This window comes from Rattus norvegicus, chromosome 8 (genome assembly GCF_036323735.1).
Source record: "Rattus norvegicus strain BN/NHsdMcwi chromosome 8, GRCr8, whole genome shotgun sequence".
Lineage (NCBI taxonomy): Eukaryota > Metazoa > Chordata > Mammalia > Rodentia > Muridae > Rattus > Rattus norvegicus.
Window position 1 is genome coordinate 64,150,675 of NC_086026.1, and position 17,859 is coordinate 64,168,533.

The following is a 17,859-nucleotide window of genomic DNA, read 5'->3' on the forward strand; positions in this document are numbered from 1 at the left end:
CAACTATTGACCCAGGCCTAGTAAATATCCACCTGCCTTTCTTTAGAAATTCAAGTCCATACAAATGTCTACTACAGCTGATTACTTGGCTTTTAGAAGTACAATATGATGGGACAAATGATCACTCAATTGTTCCTGACATCAGAAAGAAGTTGCAAAAACTGTTGCTAGGACCTGAGGGTCCCATCAGTGGCCTACTACATAGAGAAAAATCTATTTTCTATAGACAGGAGCGAAAAGAACAGAGGGACTGAAAGGAAGTCAGTGCAGTGTGTGTGTGTGTGTGTGTGTGTGTGTGTGTGTGTGTGTGTGTGTGAGAGAGAGAGAGAGAGAGAGAGAGAGAAAGACAGAGAAACAGAGAGAGACACAAAGAGACACAGAGAGAGACACAGAGACATAGAGAGGGAGGGGGGGGGAGAGAGGGAAAGACGGAGAGAGGGAGACAGAGGGAGACAGAGATAGAGAGAAGAGAAGAGAAGAGAGAGCGAGAGAGCACTCTACCACATCGGGAATGACCTCTGTGATTGAGATGAATTGTGATCCTATTAGTCTTTGAATTTTATGTACTTGGCTGAGTAGAGGACTAGAAGACTATAATTCCAGCTGTCTTGATCCCTTCGATTATCACCTGATGCCTGAAAGTTAATAAGAATGAAGACCCTAAATTCTTCTCCAACTCAACCTCATTTCATCCAGAAGTAGGCAGATTGACTTAAAACCCATCTCCTATCAGGAATGATGCAGGTTGGAAACTCCTGAAAAATGATCAAAGGGTCTCAACTCTTGAAGGCTGGTCGTTAGACAGCTATTTAGATGTTAGCAGTTGAAGGTCATGGGGCTGGACCCCTCCCTCAACATCAGCAGCTTATGAAATCAGGAGGTCAAACTGCAGGTCTCTGGTAACTATACTGGTCTAAATGAAGTATGTCTGTCCCTGCTTGTGGACATGGTATTCTGAACTGCCCAAGAAGCTAAGATAAGATTACTGTCTAGAGGCTTCCTAATAAAGAACAAAGACATACCATTGTTGTTCCCTCTTTCCCCAAGAGTGAATCCAAGTGGACTTGTCAATCACCCAGACAGGAAAAATGCTCTTCTGGTTTAGAGGCTTTAGAAATAATAAAATGTACGTCACTCAATGTTCTCTCAGCCATTCGGTCCATCTTGCCTGGATTGGAGAGTTCTCCAGTCCAGTTTGTAATAAACTACCTTCTACTCTACTTTCTATGTGCCTCATCTTCAGTTCTTTGGACAGTGATCACAAAGGCTGGGGAACCAAGCCAAGCCCAGATTAAGGCCATGATGGCACAGTAACCCTAAGTTCATCTTCCAGACACTGACATGAGTTTTAGAGGAAGAACTGGGGCATGGAGCAAGGCATATGCATAATTAAGCAGTCCTGGTCAACCTGTGATCAGGTTTATCATTGGTGGCCTCAGCCTTCGTCCTAAAAGGTGGCCCTGGAAAGTCCTTTTGCTTAAAGGAAGAGATTACTTCTGCTCCAGAGTGCATTCTCCAGCTCCTGGTGGAATGAGGGTCTGTTCTGATGGGCTTTGTTCTTCCTGGATAATTAAAGGCTTTACAAAAAGAAGGCAAAAATGCCTGGCTCTCACGTTGCTTTTAGTTACCTTTGGGGTCCAAGCTAGGAGACAATGCTTTTAAGCTGAAGCAACTTTAAATGCCTGTTTTAAAAATGGCTGAAAGTCTGTTGCTTCTGCCTTCATTTTGTATCTGTCTCCTCTAGTCATCTTATGGCCCTAGATGTCCAAAGAAACGAGGCTGGCTCACCCATGAAAAGGCAATGGTAAAATGTAGAGAAAAGTGGTTTATTCAACGTGGCAACATTGGGAAGAATAAATAGAGGCCCAATGGTCCCCTTGTCTTAGTTTTTCCCCCTGCTGCTATGATAAAATACCCTGACAAGGCAACTCAGAGGACAAAGGGTTGATCTCAGTTGTTTAAGAGTACATTCTAATAAGGGCAGGGAAGCTGAGGTAGGCAGAGCTTGAAAAGCTGGTCACATTGAATCCACTATCCGGAAGCAGAAGGCCATGAATACTTTTATATATATATATATATGTGTGTGTGTGTGTGTGTGTGTGTGTGTGTGTGTGTGTGTGTGTATTTATAACTGGTTACACGTTGGATTCATAATTAGGCATCACCAGTACTAGTTGGCACATGCTCAGCCCATTTCTCCTTTTTATATAGTCCAGGATCCCACCCCAGGAAATGGTGCCATGCACGAGTGTGTATTCCCATCTCAAGGAACCCAGTCAAGGTCATCCCTTCAAGCATGTCCTCACTGATTTGTCCAGAGGCTAAGTGATTCTGGATTTTATTAAGTTGACAATTAACACTAGTTGTCACATCTCTTGGGTCTATATTTGGTCCTGACATAGAGTTTCGGTTTTAAATAGAGGATGAAAGGTATGCCTAACCAAGCAGTCTTGGTCAAGGTTATGTCCTAGCCACCAATGGCCCATCCTTGTTTTTGTTTCAGGCTCTCAGACAGGTAGTCTGACAAGTAATAGCTGTGTAATCTCTTCCCAGAGACAAGTTCCTACCCTGGCTGGATCACTTTTGCCTTTTTCATTCTCTCAGCATGTGACTCCCGGGGAAATTTTCATTGTTTCAGAAGTCTGATAGTCAAAGGCAGCAGCACAGGAATCTCTTTAGAGTATCTTCATCCCTACCAGGACATCACTGCCAATCATTAATGTCTCAGGTCATTGTCCTAGACCTGCATTCAACTTAGATTCTCTTTAAGTACCTCTATGATAGGGATTGAAACTGCCACCCCAGCAGTGGATGGCTCCAGAATGAGGCCATTAATCTCTGACAGTGAGGCTCCAGTTCGCTTTCTCTCAAATGGAAAGCAATGTCTTGGGAAGCCAAAGGGAACTAGAGCTGCAGTGATAACCGAACCACAAACAGCTTGACCAAGCCTGCTTAACTAGGCATAGCTCTCCCCTTGCCTCAACCTAAACCTAAAGCTTCTATCAGTGCCCTAAAGATAAAGGACCTAGGGCCACTGAGTCTCTCCATCTTCCTTGCCCAGTGTCCCACAGTGATTAGTTACTCTTTCTCTGCTTTCACTAGTACTGGTGTGTCAACAGAAAACTCAAATCTCATCTCAGAAAGGATTCTCAGCCAAAAATGTGTGGCCATGGCCCAGGAGAATGGATTCAGGTTGTCCTGAATAGTGTGTTCCAATGTGGATGTGGTTTTATGAACGTTTTATAGGCCAAAGGTATTATAAACCAAGGCACTTACCAAATAAACTGACAGGGATGGCAGGCTGTTGGGTTATAGCAGAGCCAGGAAAACTGTTAGTTTTGGGGTTAGTGGAAGCTGGTGATCTGATGGGAATATATTCCAGAGATTTCATCTGATAGTTAGAGGGATATTAGGTCGGACTTAAAGTAGGCAATGAGTAGTTATTGGGAGGACTAAAGCTAGCCCAGATAGTTTGACTCTTGATTTAAAGCATTCCAACTTTGTGTAATCACAAAGTTGGGCCCAGTCAGTTGGCTGTTAGAATCTTTCACATAGGTGTGGCTTTTTCTGGGAACTTCGGTTTACTGTTTAACTGGGATACTGGCTAGGGAAGTCTTTTGGGACTCCTGAAGCCGATCCTAGATCTGAAACTGTCACAGGGATTGGACTGAGCATGATGGTCCATGCCTCTATCCCAGCACTCCGAAGGTTTAAGCAGAAAATTGTTATGAGTTAGAGGACAGCCTGGGCTGCAGAAGGGAGAGGGACAGAGATACAGACAGAGACAGAGACAAGGACAGAGACAGAAATCAGGTATAGTGGAATGTCTGTAATCCCAACACTAAAAAAACAAGAGGCAGAAGAATCAGAAGTAAGATTATTCTCAGTTACATAGCAAGTTGGAGGCCAGTTTGGGATACATGAAACCTTGTCTTTACACACACACACACACACACGCGCACGCGCGCGCGCGTGTGTGTGTGTGTGTGTGTGTGTGTGTGTGCATGCTAAGAAAAGGGGAAAAATAGACAGCAGAACAAATAAAAGCTAGGCCCAAGAAGGCCTCAGACATTGAGCTGGGAAGTCTGATCTTGATAACATGTGCAGAAACTCTGAAGGATTTCAGACAAAAATAATCTGATTTGTGATTAAGGGGAGATGATACCCTGGTGGGGTTGTAAGGGTACTTGGAGCAATGGCAAATTAAGAAGTCAAGGGTGAAACAGGGAGAGCTGTTAGAATATCAGGAAGCTGACATATAAAACTCACTATGTTTAGATCACAATGTCCAAAGGTTAACATTTTAAATTTATTGTTTATTTTTCTGATTGTGCATGTGTGTATGATGTGTGCAAGTGTAAGTCCCACGGCACATGGAAATCAGAGGACAACCTCGTGGAGTTGGATCCTGGGAATCAAAGTCAGGTCACCAGGATCGCTTGGTAAGTGTCTTCCTCCACCGAGCCATGTGACTAGCCCAAAGTGATCAATTTGAGATGGCTCAGCCTAACACCAAGTAAGAAATGACCAGAACCCAAACTGTGGTACTGATGGATGAGGTCAAACAACAGTAGGAAATTCTACTCTGACAGGACACCGCAGTATCTGTGATGAAAGGGACAAACGGAAGGGTGTGCATCAGAGAGTGGAAACGCAGTTACGGACTACAGGAAAGCATTCCGAAACCTAGGCACTTTTTCTTTTGACAAATATTGACACAGCTTAAGGACCGACAGATTCACTGGGATGTGATCCTACAGTCAAGTTCAGAGCTAAAGTTGAGACACCACTAGGTGTCTTAACTGTGCTGTCTCTGCTGTACTCTGGCTAATCAAAGAAGGCATTTGTGTGTTTCCTGGGATTTCTGTGACACAATGTGTGTAACAAAACAATGGAAGTTCATGTACTTCTGGGGCTAGATGCCACGATGGAGGCCAGTGAGCTGGTTCCCTGTGAAAGCCGTCAGAAGGATTTAGCCCAGGCCTGCTGCTGCTCGTGGGTTGACCTTTCACCTGTCTCAGGCTGATTTTCCACAGGGCTGAGATCCATCTGTGCCTTCACACTTGCTTTTTTCCCCCTCTCCACTCCTTCTCTTCTCCCCTTCTTCCTCTGTTTTATTTTTGAGTTGGGGGGTCTTGATATGTAGGTCAGTCTGGTCTTGAACTCAAAATCCTCCCTCCCCTGCTTCCACTTTCGAGTGCTGATATTACAGTTGACAGTGATCATTTCATTGCATCATGCCCAATCCTGCTCCAGCAGGCTCTCAACCAATCAAACCTGCGGTTAGGATGGATTGGGGGATGGGACATTAAGTCCGTACAGGTGGGGCTGTTGTTGCTTTGATAGTGTCATGTATGCCAGGTCTGTGGCAGCAGGTGACATTGAATATTTTTAGAGTTTTATACTTGTGTATGTTTATGTGTACACATGTTCGTACCTTTGTATGCAGGAGTATGTGCCTTAGACCTAGGGTTACGGGGCGGGGGGGGGGTATCAAGAATTGAACCTAGGGCCTCCTGCATGTTAGACAAATGCTCTACCAACACAGCCACGCCCTCAGCTACTCGCTTTCATAGTGGTACTTACGAACCTTAGGTTCTTATTCCTTTTAGGAATGGCAGGCCTGTGTTTTGTTTTGTTTCTCTCAGAAAGAGGGAAGCCTCTGGGGAATAAGACTTGCTTCTATTTTTTTTCTTACTCTTTTTCTTTTTCCAAAAAGATTTATTTATATATGAGTCCTCTGTCTTTATGCACTCCAAAAGAGGGCATCAGGTCCTGTTATAGATGGTTGTGAGCCACCATGTGGTTGCTGGGAATTAAACTCAGGACCTCTGGAAGAGCAGCCAGAGCTTTTAACCACTGAGCCATCTCTACAGCCCTTTACTCTTGTGGTTTTGTTTTGTATCTTAGAACACTTCCATGAAAGGTACTCTTCAACACAAGCCTACATTAACATTCTTCAACATGGGCTCCCAGCCAAGATTTCAGTGACTTTACAAAACTTTTTTTTTTTTTTTTTTTTTTTACAGAGACATTCTCACACCATAGCTCAGACTAGCTTAGAACTCAGGGTAGTTTTCCTACCTCAGGCTCCCACGTACAATCTCAGCAACCTTCATTTCTAAAAACTTAAAAAGTGTCATTTTGTATTTTCTTTTATTCTCTCTCTCTCTCTCTCTCTCTCTCTATATATATATATATATATATATGGTTATAGTTTTATATTATTATATGGTTATTGGCATTCCTTTTGCTAGGCTGGCAGAACACGCAGTTACCTGTTTGGGCTGCACAATAGTTTGCTTTGATTTCACATATCAAGGGCTGGCAACCAATTACTCTTACCTTACCCATGGTCAGATTCAGCAGTGGCTTCAATCATGGTCCACAGAATGGCAGGCACTCATATTTACCATGCTTTTTATCTCTCTAATATATGCTATTTATTTTGTAAACCAATAATCAAACAGGCTTGGTCAATGTAACTAAACTATACCTTGGCTGAACATAGGAGACCTCAGGTCTTAACCATGGTCATTCTAAGATTCGGGAAGGCTGAAAGAACTTTTAGTCTCACCCCTACTAGACCTGAGACTTTACCTCACCTTGGGGATGTGAAAAGGTAAACAGTGGCTCTAGAGCCTTGTGGATTTGGTCTTAAAATTCTGCTGTGCTTTTGAGCTGAGGATGAATCAGGTATGGTTGTGTATACCTGTGATGAGGCAGAAAGACTGAAAGTCTTTATATATCATGGGTTTGCTGCTGCCCATGATCCTGTATATGACCCTGCTGCTGCCCATGATCCTGTATATGACTCTACATCCATGTACATGTAAGTGACCCTAAAGAAACTCACTGGATTATGAAAGAGGGGGAAGAAAATAGGAGAGAGACTTGTTGGAATGATTTCAGAGGAAGTAGGAGGTGGATAAGAGAAGTATACATCCCATACATGTACAAAGTTGTTGAAAAATAAATCAAAAACAAATGACACTATAATTTTCATCTGTGTGTTAACATCTCGTAGCATACCTTTATGTGAGTATTCTGTACTTTTTACCCATGCTCCTTTGGCAAGCATTGAAGTTGTCTCAAATGTTGTTATAAGCAGCAATTTAGTGCTCACCCTGTACAAATGTTCATATGCACCTAGAGCCACAGGTGACATCACTGAGACACTCAGTACAAGTCATTCCAGTGGCTCATGTAGTGATGTCAGTTTATGGGCTTTGCCATTATAAAGCATAAATGTTGTAAGTAAATATTCTTAAAAACTTGATTGCATGAGTTTTCATGAACTTTGTGACAGAGAATGCTGTGATGCAACTTCAGGTTCTCACCTGATGAACCGTAGCATGAGGAAACAGTGACGCAAGCGGCAATTAATGAACATTCTGCAAAAACAACCGAATGCTTTGAAAAAAATACCAACAGCACCAAGGAAAATAGGCAGCTAAGAGACTATCCTAAGTACAGACTAGACAGGATCGGATTTTAGGTGGAAAAAAGTCTCTAGATAAACAATATTATCTAGGCCTGGTAGCACGTACACCAGTACTTGGGAGGTTGAGGCAGGTGGATTGCTGCAAGTTTGAAGGTAGTTTGGGCTTTTAGGGATCCTCAAGACCCTCAAGACCAAGTTCTCAGCAAAAAAGGAGATTTATTTGTCCTCGAGGGAGAGAGGACAGAGATAGAGGACAAAGACAGGAGACAGAGGATGAGGGAGAAGGGGAAGGGAACAAGGGAGAGGGGAGAAAGGGAACGAGAGAAAGAGGGGGAAAGGGGCATTTGTATGTGGGGGCAGGGAGCAAAGGACTGCCTCTGGACAGAGGGCAGACAGACATGCCTTGTAGGCAAATGGTAGTTTATAAAGGTAAAACAAGAACCATGTTAAGATGAGGTTTCAAATTTAATTGGGCATGTTAACTGGGTTGGCCAAAGGGGGCTTCTGACTTCAATACTTAAATAGCTGGATCTTTGTTGTCAGCCTCAGGAGGAGGAAGTGGCCATATTAGGGAACAGACTTTGGTTGCTAGCTTTCGGAGTGTAATCTAACAGTGTTTAGCAAGACAGAGGGAATGGAGAAGGGCAGGGCCTGGCACAGCCATGTTTGCCCCACTTGGGCAGGCTAGAGTCCCTTCGGTGTTATATGGTGAATTCAAATGAGCAGGGGACTACTCAGCAAGACTGTATCTCAAAACAAACAAACAAACAAACAAACAAACAAACAAGATAAAGATAAAACAATTGAAACAATTGGCAAAAAAATTAAATTTGGATGTAAATGATGCCAATGTTTGATTATAGAATGTTAATAAAGCTGATTCTTCAAATGCATAAAGTATAAATATTAATAGTACCAACTCGGGCTGGAGCAATGGCTCAGTGGTTAATAGCACTGATTGCTCTTCCTAGAGGTCCTGAGTTCAATTCCCAGCAACCACATGGTGACTCACAATTATTGTTAATGGGATCCGATGCCCTCTTCTGGTGTGTCTGAAGACAGCAACAGTGTATAAAGTAAATAAATAAAATCTTAAAAAAAAAATAGTACCAACGCTAAATTTCTTGAATTTAATTGTTGTAGTGTGAGTGTATGAGAGACTCCTGGGGGCTGGAGAGATGGCTCAGCAATTAAGACCATTTGTGCTCTTGTAGAGGACCTCAGCTCAGTCCCCACGACCACAACAAATTTTCAAACTAAATGGTGAAAACCATGAGATCTGAGAGATAGGCTGGCCATTAAAGATGATTCAACACTGTCTTCTGGACTCCTTGGGTACCTGCACACACATGACATATACTAACATTAAGATGCACACATAAATCTTTAAAGCATTAAAAAAACCAACCAACCAACCAACCAACCAAACAAACAAACAAAAAAATGAGTCTTGAAAGAGGGGGTAAGGGTTAGCCCACAGTGCACGGAAGTGTTCCAAGAGAAAAGAAACTGAGATATTCTAGAAGTACTAGGCAATTCAGCCTTGTGAGCATAGAATTTATACATGAGCTCTGGCTTCTATCTGAAAGCATTTCAAATCCAGAGTCAGTTTCTTGGAATGTGAGTTTGGTTACTGTGTCCTTCTTAGTTTGTTTCAATTTCATGGAAATGATTACCTAGAGACTTTTTGAGGAGATTGTCACAGTTGTCAAGAACAGGGTGGTAACGGGGGAAATAACTAGGAAGTAAGGAGATCAAATGGACTTCTATCAACAGGAATGGAAGAGAGGAGTCAAGGACGGCATACCCGGTTGTGCTTTGGCAGCGGCATTCGCGGGCCAGGTGAAACAAAACAACTCCCTGGCTTGGGTGGTGGTGGTTGTAGTGATTGTTCTAGAGAGGTTTTGCATATGAGATGCCCGTGGTAACAAGCATTAGGACATATTCCTCTAAGCTTAGGAGAAGGGTTTGAGTTATAGGTTAGGGAGCATCAGCATATGAACGGATAACTGGAGCCAATAGAGAGGTGAAGTGAGCTGGAGAAATGAAATCTGGTGCAAAACTTACATCATGAGATAGTTAATGCCAGTACACTTACCATCTGGGTAGAGAAAGGCCCTGGCATCTCCTGGCAGAGGAGACTGAGATGAAGCAAGCTTAGAGGCGGAAGTACAGAAGAGTTTTGGATTTATGGAGGTTGATGGAGTTTGTCTTAACTTACTAAGCAAACAGCTAAGCAAGGTCTGGGAAACGTATTGGCAAATAGTTATGCATACCTTTATCAAAGGCATTTTTGGAAGCGGTAACCAGTCTGGGAAGGAATAGGAGTGGGAAAGAGAAGGGCGAACCAGACAACGAACCAGACAACCGCAAAGAGTCCGCTCACCAAAAGACAGAAGCAGACAGGGAAGACATAAAGACTCTCCTTGACTGGGGCAAGGGACTTAAGACACCATCACCATCATTTCTCCTGGGAAAAGAGAGATTGAAGTTACAAGAAAGTATGGAAATTTTAATTCATTCAGTAAGTTGATTGCCCATGCCCATGTATCCCCTGAATCCGGCCTTGCTCTCTTGAGAATGCGCGAGTGGGCACCTCTCGCTTAACACAAGGCTTTACCATGCAGGGAGAACTCGAGTCTCAATCCTGACTCTTTCCTCCAAAAGACACCCTGCAGTCATCGCTGGACCTCAAAACCTCCTTGAATACTTCTGGGCTACAACAAAGTAACGGAACCCATAGCGTCCCGTCGTCAAAGTTACTACCGCTCAGGGCTCCGCCCCCCACCCTCAGTCTGGAAAACAACGGAGAATGCGCAGCGTCCCGCCTACCAGCTGGCTCCGCCCCTCTCTTTCTTTGTTTCGCCGGCCCGAAGATCTCGCGAGAGTTAGACGGCAAATCCCGCGAGCGCGGACCCCGGGCCAGCTCTGCGGCTCTCGCGGTGTCTGCGCGAGACTGCTTCCTTCCTCCTTCCCACTGCCAGTCTGCCGGTCTTCCTCCCTATCTTCCCGGCCCGGCCTCCCCCTCCTTCCCCCGCCGGCCCCCTCCCCGCAGGGATAATATGGTCTCCGGCGATGGACTCCCCAAGTGCAGGTCAGTTCCCGGCCGCCGCCTTAGCGTTGGCGGCTGGAGGAGTGCGCTGCTATACGCCGTGGCGCTTGCTTTGCTTTTCTTACGGTCACCCGGGGCGCAGCCGGGCCCTCAGGGCTGGGTCGTTCTCTCCCCTCGGGGCGGAGGCCGCGAAAGCCGGGCCTCCCCTTCGGCGTCCCGCTCTTCAGCCGGGCGCTTATTCCGCCACTGGCCAGGGCCCGCTGCTTGTTGTCTGCAGCCTCCAGGCCCCCGGGAGTAACTCCTGGGGCAGGGACAAGCCCATGTCTTTCTCTCCCCGCTCCCCTTTTGTGAGCATTGAGGGTTGGAAGACCTGGGTCCCTTGTTTAGGTTTCACTCTGCTGGCTGTTCATTGCACTGCTGTCTCTCCCTCTTTCTTTCCTCCTGGAAGTGGAGGGGCTGTCGAGGCCGAACGTTAGCCTGTTCCCAGATTATTTATTGCCGTCTCCTCCCCCACCCACCTCCCTCCACAAAAGAAAACACTATCCATTCCGAGTAGACTGTTTTCTGGTTTTGGAAGTAGATCTTAGCAATATTTAAGTGTCTCGCCCATCCATGTAATGAGTCCGCATAATGAATTTTTTTCTACCCCAAGGTTGCCTTCACCCTTTCCCTCAACACTGAGAGTGGGGGCATATTCAATTAGTGCATAACCACTGAGGGTATGTCTCTTAAGAGAATGTGATGTGCCAAAATTATCGAGATATTTTGATGGTCGCTTTAAAAAAAACATCTTTAGTGTTCTAACTATTGTTAGATTGTTAATTGCTTTTTGAAAACCTCCAACAATGGTTTTCTCAAAGCATTCTCTCTGTACTTAAGCAATGTTCAGGGTATGATTTCTGAATGCGTGTACATCATTTAAAGCATTCTTATTGTCTCTTTGCAGACATTTAACATATTTTTAAGATTGAAAAGCCACTAGGTGGGCATGGCTATAATCCCAGCATTAAGGAGACAGAGAAAGGATGGTTTGCCTATACTTGGAGGCTCTCCTGGTTGTCCAGCGAGGTCCATTCTGGGTTACAGTGGCACACCCTGTCTCAGCAGACAGGGTAGTAGGTTGTCTTACTAGTTTCTGTTTGACAAGTGTCACAGTTTTAGATCGTACTCTTGCAGTGTGATGGAGTAGTCTATGTCTGAGATATGGACTAGTCAGCACCTCCATCACTGCTGCCGTAGTTCAAGTGCCTCGAAGCTACTTGTGGCTCAGAGCTGCCTTAATGAGTAATGCAAGTACTCAACCTTTCCATCAGCACACAGAGTTCTCCTGAGCAAGATTTTGGGTGTTTTCTCTTTGAATAAAGTTCTTGGTAACTGTATTTAATGTACTTAGTGCATTTAATTTAATGTATTTAATGGAAGGTGTTTGTTCTTTTTCTTCTTCAGGATACACCTTTGAGTACCTTATTGAAACATTAAATGGCAGTTCACAGAAGAAGTTCTTCAATGTACCTAAACTTGGAGGCACCAAGTATGGTAATGTTGCTCTTTTCATTTTTCATGGGCTTTAGTTTCTAGTAGTTAATGCATTGAGGTGAGCTGAAGGTATTTTACAATTTATTTCCACCATGTGGCAGGCAACAGGGACACCTTGCCTTGTTTCATGTTTACAAATCTTCCTTTGGGACTTCTCATTGAGGAAAATAGAAACCATGATTTGATTTCTCCTTTAAAACTTTTAGTTAATTAGATGGTACACTCCCCCACCCCCAAATCTAAGGCTAATCTTATTTTTAAAAGAAAGCATAATATTCTATCATGACTTAATGTGTGTGTTAACTTTTTCAATGGTCAGTGCCTACGGTTATTGTTTCTTTTTTTGTTTTTTTCAGGACAGGGTTTTTCTGTAGAACATGACTGTCCTGTCACTCACTCTGTAGACCAGGCTAGCCTCAAACTCAAAAGATCCATCTGCTTCTGCCTCCCAGATGCTGAGATCAAAGGCATGGACCCCTACTGCCCAGAGCCTCTGACTATTCTTTATCATCTTTAAATAGCATCATCAGCTGAGGCCACTGGTTCACATTGTTCTTCACTTCTAGGTGTGATTCTCTGACACTTTGGTAAACATTTTCACATTCCTAATTGGGGTCAAACCTTTCATCGGATTCTCAGAACAATGAACATGGCTAACCTCTTGGCCATGGGATGGATGCAGTCTTAACTTTGATAAAGTTTTCTTTTGTTTTGAGAGATGATCTTGTAAGTGGCCCAGGGTGGCCTTGAACTTTCTGTCATTCCTTTCTCAGCCTCCTAAGTGTTGGAATTGAAAGGAGGCCGCCCCAAGCTCAGCTTTTGATTTAGTTGACAGTTGAGCAACTTTTCTAACCAGACCAAAGAACAGAAAACCTGCTTGGAAGAACCTGCTGATGAATTTTCTTGTCAAAGCTTTTATGAAAAAAATTCATGACCAGCCTTCTCCAGTTTGGAGAGAGGTTTTCTTCATTCCTGTTTTATTGCTCCTTTATAAATACTACAGATTTTTAGGAATTTAAATCTTCTTCATGTATAGTGAGTCTGTGTGCATTGTGAGACAATGTAGGTATTTTTTAATGTCTTAGAATTAGATTGCTCTTCAAAAGTAACTATTCCCTAGAACAGCAGCAGCAGCTTTTTACCTTCCATTGCACTGATTTGTATTGATAAGACAGCATGGGTATTTCCTTATACTTTATGTCTTTTATTGATTTTATCCCATAAGTAATGATGATTTTATATTGGTTTTAGAAAATTGTTTACCGAAAAGGGACAGGGAATGGCTCAGTAGGTAAAGTGCTTGCCATATACACACACGTGGACGAGTTCAGACCTGCAGCACTCACGTGAAGCTCAGCATAGTCACGTGTATCTGTGATTCCAGCTCTCCACAGGCTGAGCCAGGCAGGACCATGGCTCATTTGCCACCTGCCCAGCCATTCTAGTCAGAACAGCAATGCTTTCTGGGTGAGAGACCCTGTCTTTCTGAGATAGAGAGCAATAGTGAAAACACCAGCATTGATCTCTGTGTACACACATGCATATTATTCATTCATACATACATATATATGTATACATATGTATCAAATATATATATATTTTATACACGCAATAGGTTTTTCATAAACTCTTTTCTTCAAAACAAAACCTGATTCTATTTACTTTTCTGTTGCTATAAGATACCATGACCAAGACAACTTACAGAAAATGTTTATTTGAGGCTTACAGTTTCAGAAGTTTAGACTCCATAACCATCATGGCAGAGAGCTTAGCAGCATGCTGCCGGGCAGGCTGCATAGTGTCAGTGCAGTAGCAGAGAAGCTCGTATCTTGAGACGCATCCACAATTCAGAAAAGGGCAGTGGGGTTGGCTCCAGTCTTTTGAAACTTGGAAACCTGTCCTTAGTGACATACCACCTCCAACAAGGCCACAACTATTAGTTCTTCCAAACAATTCTACTGACTAGGGACCAAGTATTAAGGTATAGGTTCCTATTGGGGAGGCCAGTCTCATTTAAGCCACCACTCTGGACTCAAGGGATGTTTTGGTTTGTTTATTTTTGTTTTTGTTTTTGTTTTTTTTTATAGATACTCACATGTAGCTGAGCTTATTCTGGAACTTACTATGTAGCCCAGGCTGGCCTCAAAGTTCTGGTTTTCCTGCCTCCATTTCCCAAGTACTGAGATTACAGGTGTGTGTGTCACCACATGTGATTCAGGCAGTGCTAGGGTCAAACCCAGGGCCTCTTGCATGCTAAGGGAGTACTTTACCAACTAAATCACATCTTTATCCATGTAAAAGTTTTTTTAAAATCTAATTTGAATGATTAATAAAAAAACCATATATAGGGATTTTTTTTTTTGTACTTGAAAATAAATAATTTCTATGGAGAGTTTATAGAGATGACATATAAACACAGAATTAGGGAGTCGAGCAATTGTAACATGAAAGGAGATGACCAATAATATAAAAGTTAATTTATCTCTGATGGAAGATATGCTGTTATGCATATCTTTTTAAAAAGATCTATTTATTATATACACAGTGTTCTGCATATATATCTGCATGTCAGAAGAGGGCACCAGATCTCATTACAGATGGTTGTGAGCCACCGTGTGGTTGCTGGGAATTGAACTCAGGACCTCTGGAAGAGCGGTCAGTGCTCCCAACCTCTGAGCCATCTCTCCATCCCTGTTACGCACATCTTTATGGAACATTTTCTTAGAATTACCAGTGTTAAATTTATTATAACCATAAGCAAAATACTTTTAAAATCAGCTTTAGGTTTCTTTTTTTTTTTTTTTCCCCCTGGAGCTGAGGACCGAACCCAGGGCCTCGCGCTTGCTAGGCAAACGCTCTACCTCTGAGCTAAATCCCCAACCTCTTAGGTTTCTTGGTAAAGAAAAAAAGGTAGACTTGGTTGAGAAGGGATAATAAGTAAGACAGCCTGTATCACCTGCTTTGCTAACCTAATGCCCTTCATAGTGCTTAGATGAGATGTAACAAATTAATTTCTGTGCCCCTTCCCCCTTTGTAGTGCCATTTTACCTTATTATAAAAAATTATTTATTTTTGTAGACCGAGGTCTCTGCACATAGCCATAGTTGTCCTATAACTTACTATGTGGACCACAGTAACCTCAATCACAAATGAGCCTGCCTCTGTCCATTGTATTTTTTGCTTCTTCAATTTATATTTGGGGTATGGAAGTGGGCACTGCTGAAACATTAGCTATATTTTGATCTGACACGATTTCCTCTTTGGTACCTTTTAGTATACTGACTAGAAACTTAGATCTTTGTGACTGTCTTCTCTGAGTTTAAGAATACTCATAATCCCAAGGCAGAGAACAGTCTCTGTTGCTTGTAATAGAGCCTTCTTTCTGAAGCAGTTGAACTGCCATTGGACAAAGGGTATGTGGGTGGCAGTTAACCTCAAGATAGTAACAGAGAGCAGCCTTATAGAAGAAGCATGAGTGAAGTTATTAGTAGTGGGATAACGGGAGAGACCAGCTAGTATAGCGTATTTTTTAACTAGTATGAAGCCTCAGGCCTTTTATTTTGGTCATCTCATTATCTTTTCTTTTTTCCTTCCTGACTGCTTACTTTCTTAACTATAGTAAATAGAAATATAGCCAGCACTGTATTCATACCTACCTTGTTAGCCAGGCATGGTAGCACATGTATGTAAGTATCAAGAGATCATAGATTCCAGGCCAACCTGAACTACATAGATTCTGTCTCCAAATAACAAGGGGGTGAGGATAACAAGTTAGGTGGTAGAACATGTACAAAGCCCTGGATTGGATTCCCAAGACTAGAAAAAAAACCAAACAAAAAAACCAAAATGAAAACCAGCTCCTACATTGCGTTCTCTGAAAGGAATCTGTACTTAACATTTTAGTAGAGTGTTTTGTGGTTTCTAAGAATTTCAAACAAGATACAACCTTCACAGATAAAATAGAAAATCACTTTTTGTTTCGTTTTAGTTTTTGAGACAGGGGTGTGTGTGTGTGTGTGTGTGTGTGTGTGTGTGTGTGTGTGTGTGTGTGTGTGTCTAACAGAATCCTGGCTGTCCTGGAACTCTGTAGATCAGACTGGCTTTTAGAGATTCTCTTGCCTGTGCCTGGAATTAAAGGCATGCACATCATGCCTAGTGAAAAGTACATTTTTATAGACAGTGTATAAAGCATGAATATTACAATGTGTATTGCTTTGTGACCTTTTTTCACTTAATATATTATGCACATCTTTCCATGTCATTCAATACAAGTATTCCTGCTATCTGAATCTGCCTGGTTTCTAAGTCAAGGAGTGTGAGTTCCAGTAGAAAGGGCTAGATGTACTTTGCTACAGCTTTTCATGGTTATACAAAAAAGTTATTTGCTTTCTCAGGGCCTTAACACGTTAGGCCAATGTGATATCATTGGTACATACACACACACAACACATACTTTTAATTCAAGCTATTAATACATAGTATTGTTACATTGAAGTTGTGTGGGTTTTTTCCACCTCCATCACACTTATTTTCATGCTCCTAGTATATGCTGTCCCAGTCTCTACTGTGGACTATAAAGAACAGATACTTTGCTAGAAAGTGATACTATGTTTTCCAGTTATGCAAAGAAAGCAGAGGAAAAATATATTCTTCTCAAAACCAGTCAGAGCCAGAGGCTGTTTGCAATTTGAAGGCTGCCTGGTCTTGTTATTTCTGTTTTTTTACTGTACCTGAGCCTTTCTCTGTATAACTCAATGTACTGACTTTGAATAATTCCCAGTATGACCACTGGACTGTTCTTTGTGTGTTGTAAATGGCTTGCCATCTAGCTAAAGTATCTCTGAGTGACTTTGTCGCCATTGCTTTAACCGGATTTGCCAATTTTCCTTTACTGATCCAGTTATCCTGCTGGAAAGATATGTATTCTCTAATCTCGTATATTCCATGGACTCTGGAAAGGATTGTGGGTTGGGTAAGCAATGAAACAGTTTATCTACAGTATGTATACATAGTACATATGTTTGTAAAGATTACCTAATGCAATTCTGTAGATATCAGGTACAATTCTGCATTTAACTTGGTATATTATATTCAAGAATTTGACTTTAGTTTTGTTTTCATTTTCTGTTTCTGACTAGACTCTTAGATTATAAAAATGTGACACTTAATAGCTCAGCCAAAGTAGAATTTATTGTGTTGGTATACAACTCCCAGGCTAGTTAAATCTTGTCTCTTAAGAAAATAAGAGAGTGGGCCAGTACTGGCAGTGTTCTTTGTTTTTTCTCCCAGGGACTTCATAGTTCTCTCCTCTCTACTCAGATCACTTGACTGAAGACAAGCCATTTCTGTTGCTTACTTTGTAAATAGCTCCAAATCCCAAATAAGAAACCTCAGTTTCTAGCTCAGGTTTTTGTTTTGATGTTTTATTCCTTCCTGGGATGATTCTTTTTTTTTTTTTGGTTCTTTTTTTCGGAGCTGGGGACTGAACCCAGGGCCTTGCGCTTCCTAGGTAAGCGCTCTACCACTGAGCTAAATCCCCAGCCCCCCTGGGATGATTCTTATTCAGCCCAGGCGAGGCTTGAACTCCTTATTAGCTGAAGACAGCTTTGAACTTCTGATCTCCCGCCTCCACTTCTTGAGTGCAGGGATTATAGGCATGCTATTTATGTGGTTCTGGAGAGCAAGCCCAAGATGTATGCATCCTTGGCAAGCGATTTGGAGAAAAAAAAATAGGACTTAGCATGTAACAGCTCCAGGAATATCCCACCTTACAGCTGAGCCATAACCTCAACTCTTTATTGGCCAGTCTTGTTGCAGCCATTTAGCC

The 17,859-nt window shown here is 42.5% G+C and overlaps 1 protein-coding gene across 5 annotated transcripts in view; it reads left to right on the forward strand.

The window, feature by feature from the left end:
- Positions 1–17,859, forward strand: part of Ireb2 (iron responsive element binding protein 2) — an 83,551-nt gene that overhangs the window by 26,523 nt on the left and 39,169 nt on the right. The window contains exons 1-2 of one of the 5 annotated variants that reach the window (XM_063266079.1): positions 4,386–4,442; positions 11,943–12,032. Coding sequence is in view for 3 of the 5 variants with exons in the window: in XM_063266080.1 (XP_063122150.1) it covers positions 10,520–10,538; positions 11,943–12,032 (109 nt within the window). In the remaining 2 variants the exon portion in view is untranslated. Of the gene's footprint in view, positions 1–4,385; positions 4,443–10,337; positions 10,539–11,942; positions 12,033–17,859 lie in introns of those variants that run through there. The other 4 variants (XM_063266078.1, XM_063266080.1, NM_022863.2 and 1 more) reach the window with 4 other exon arrangements.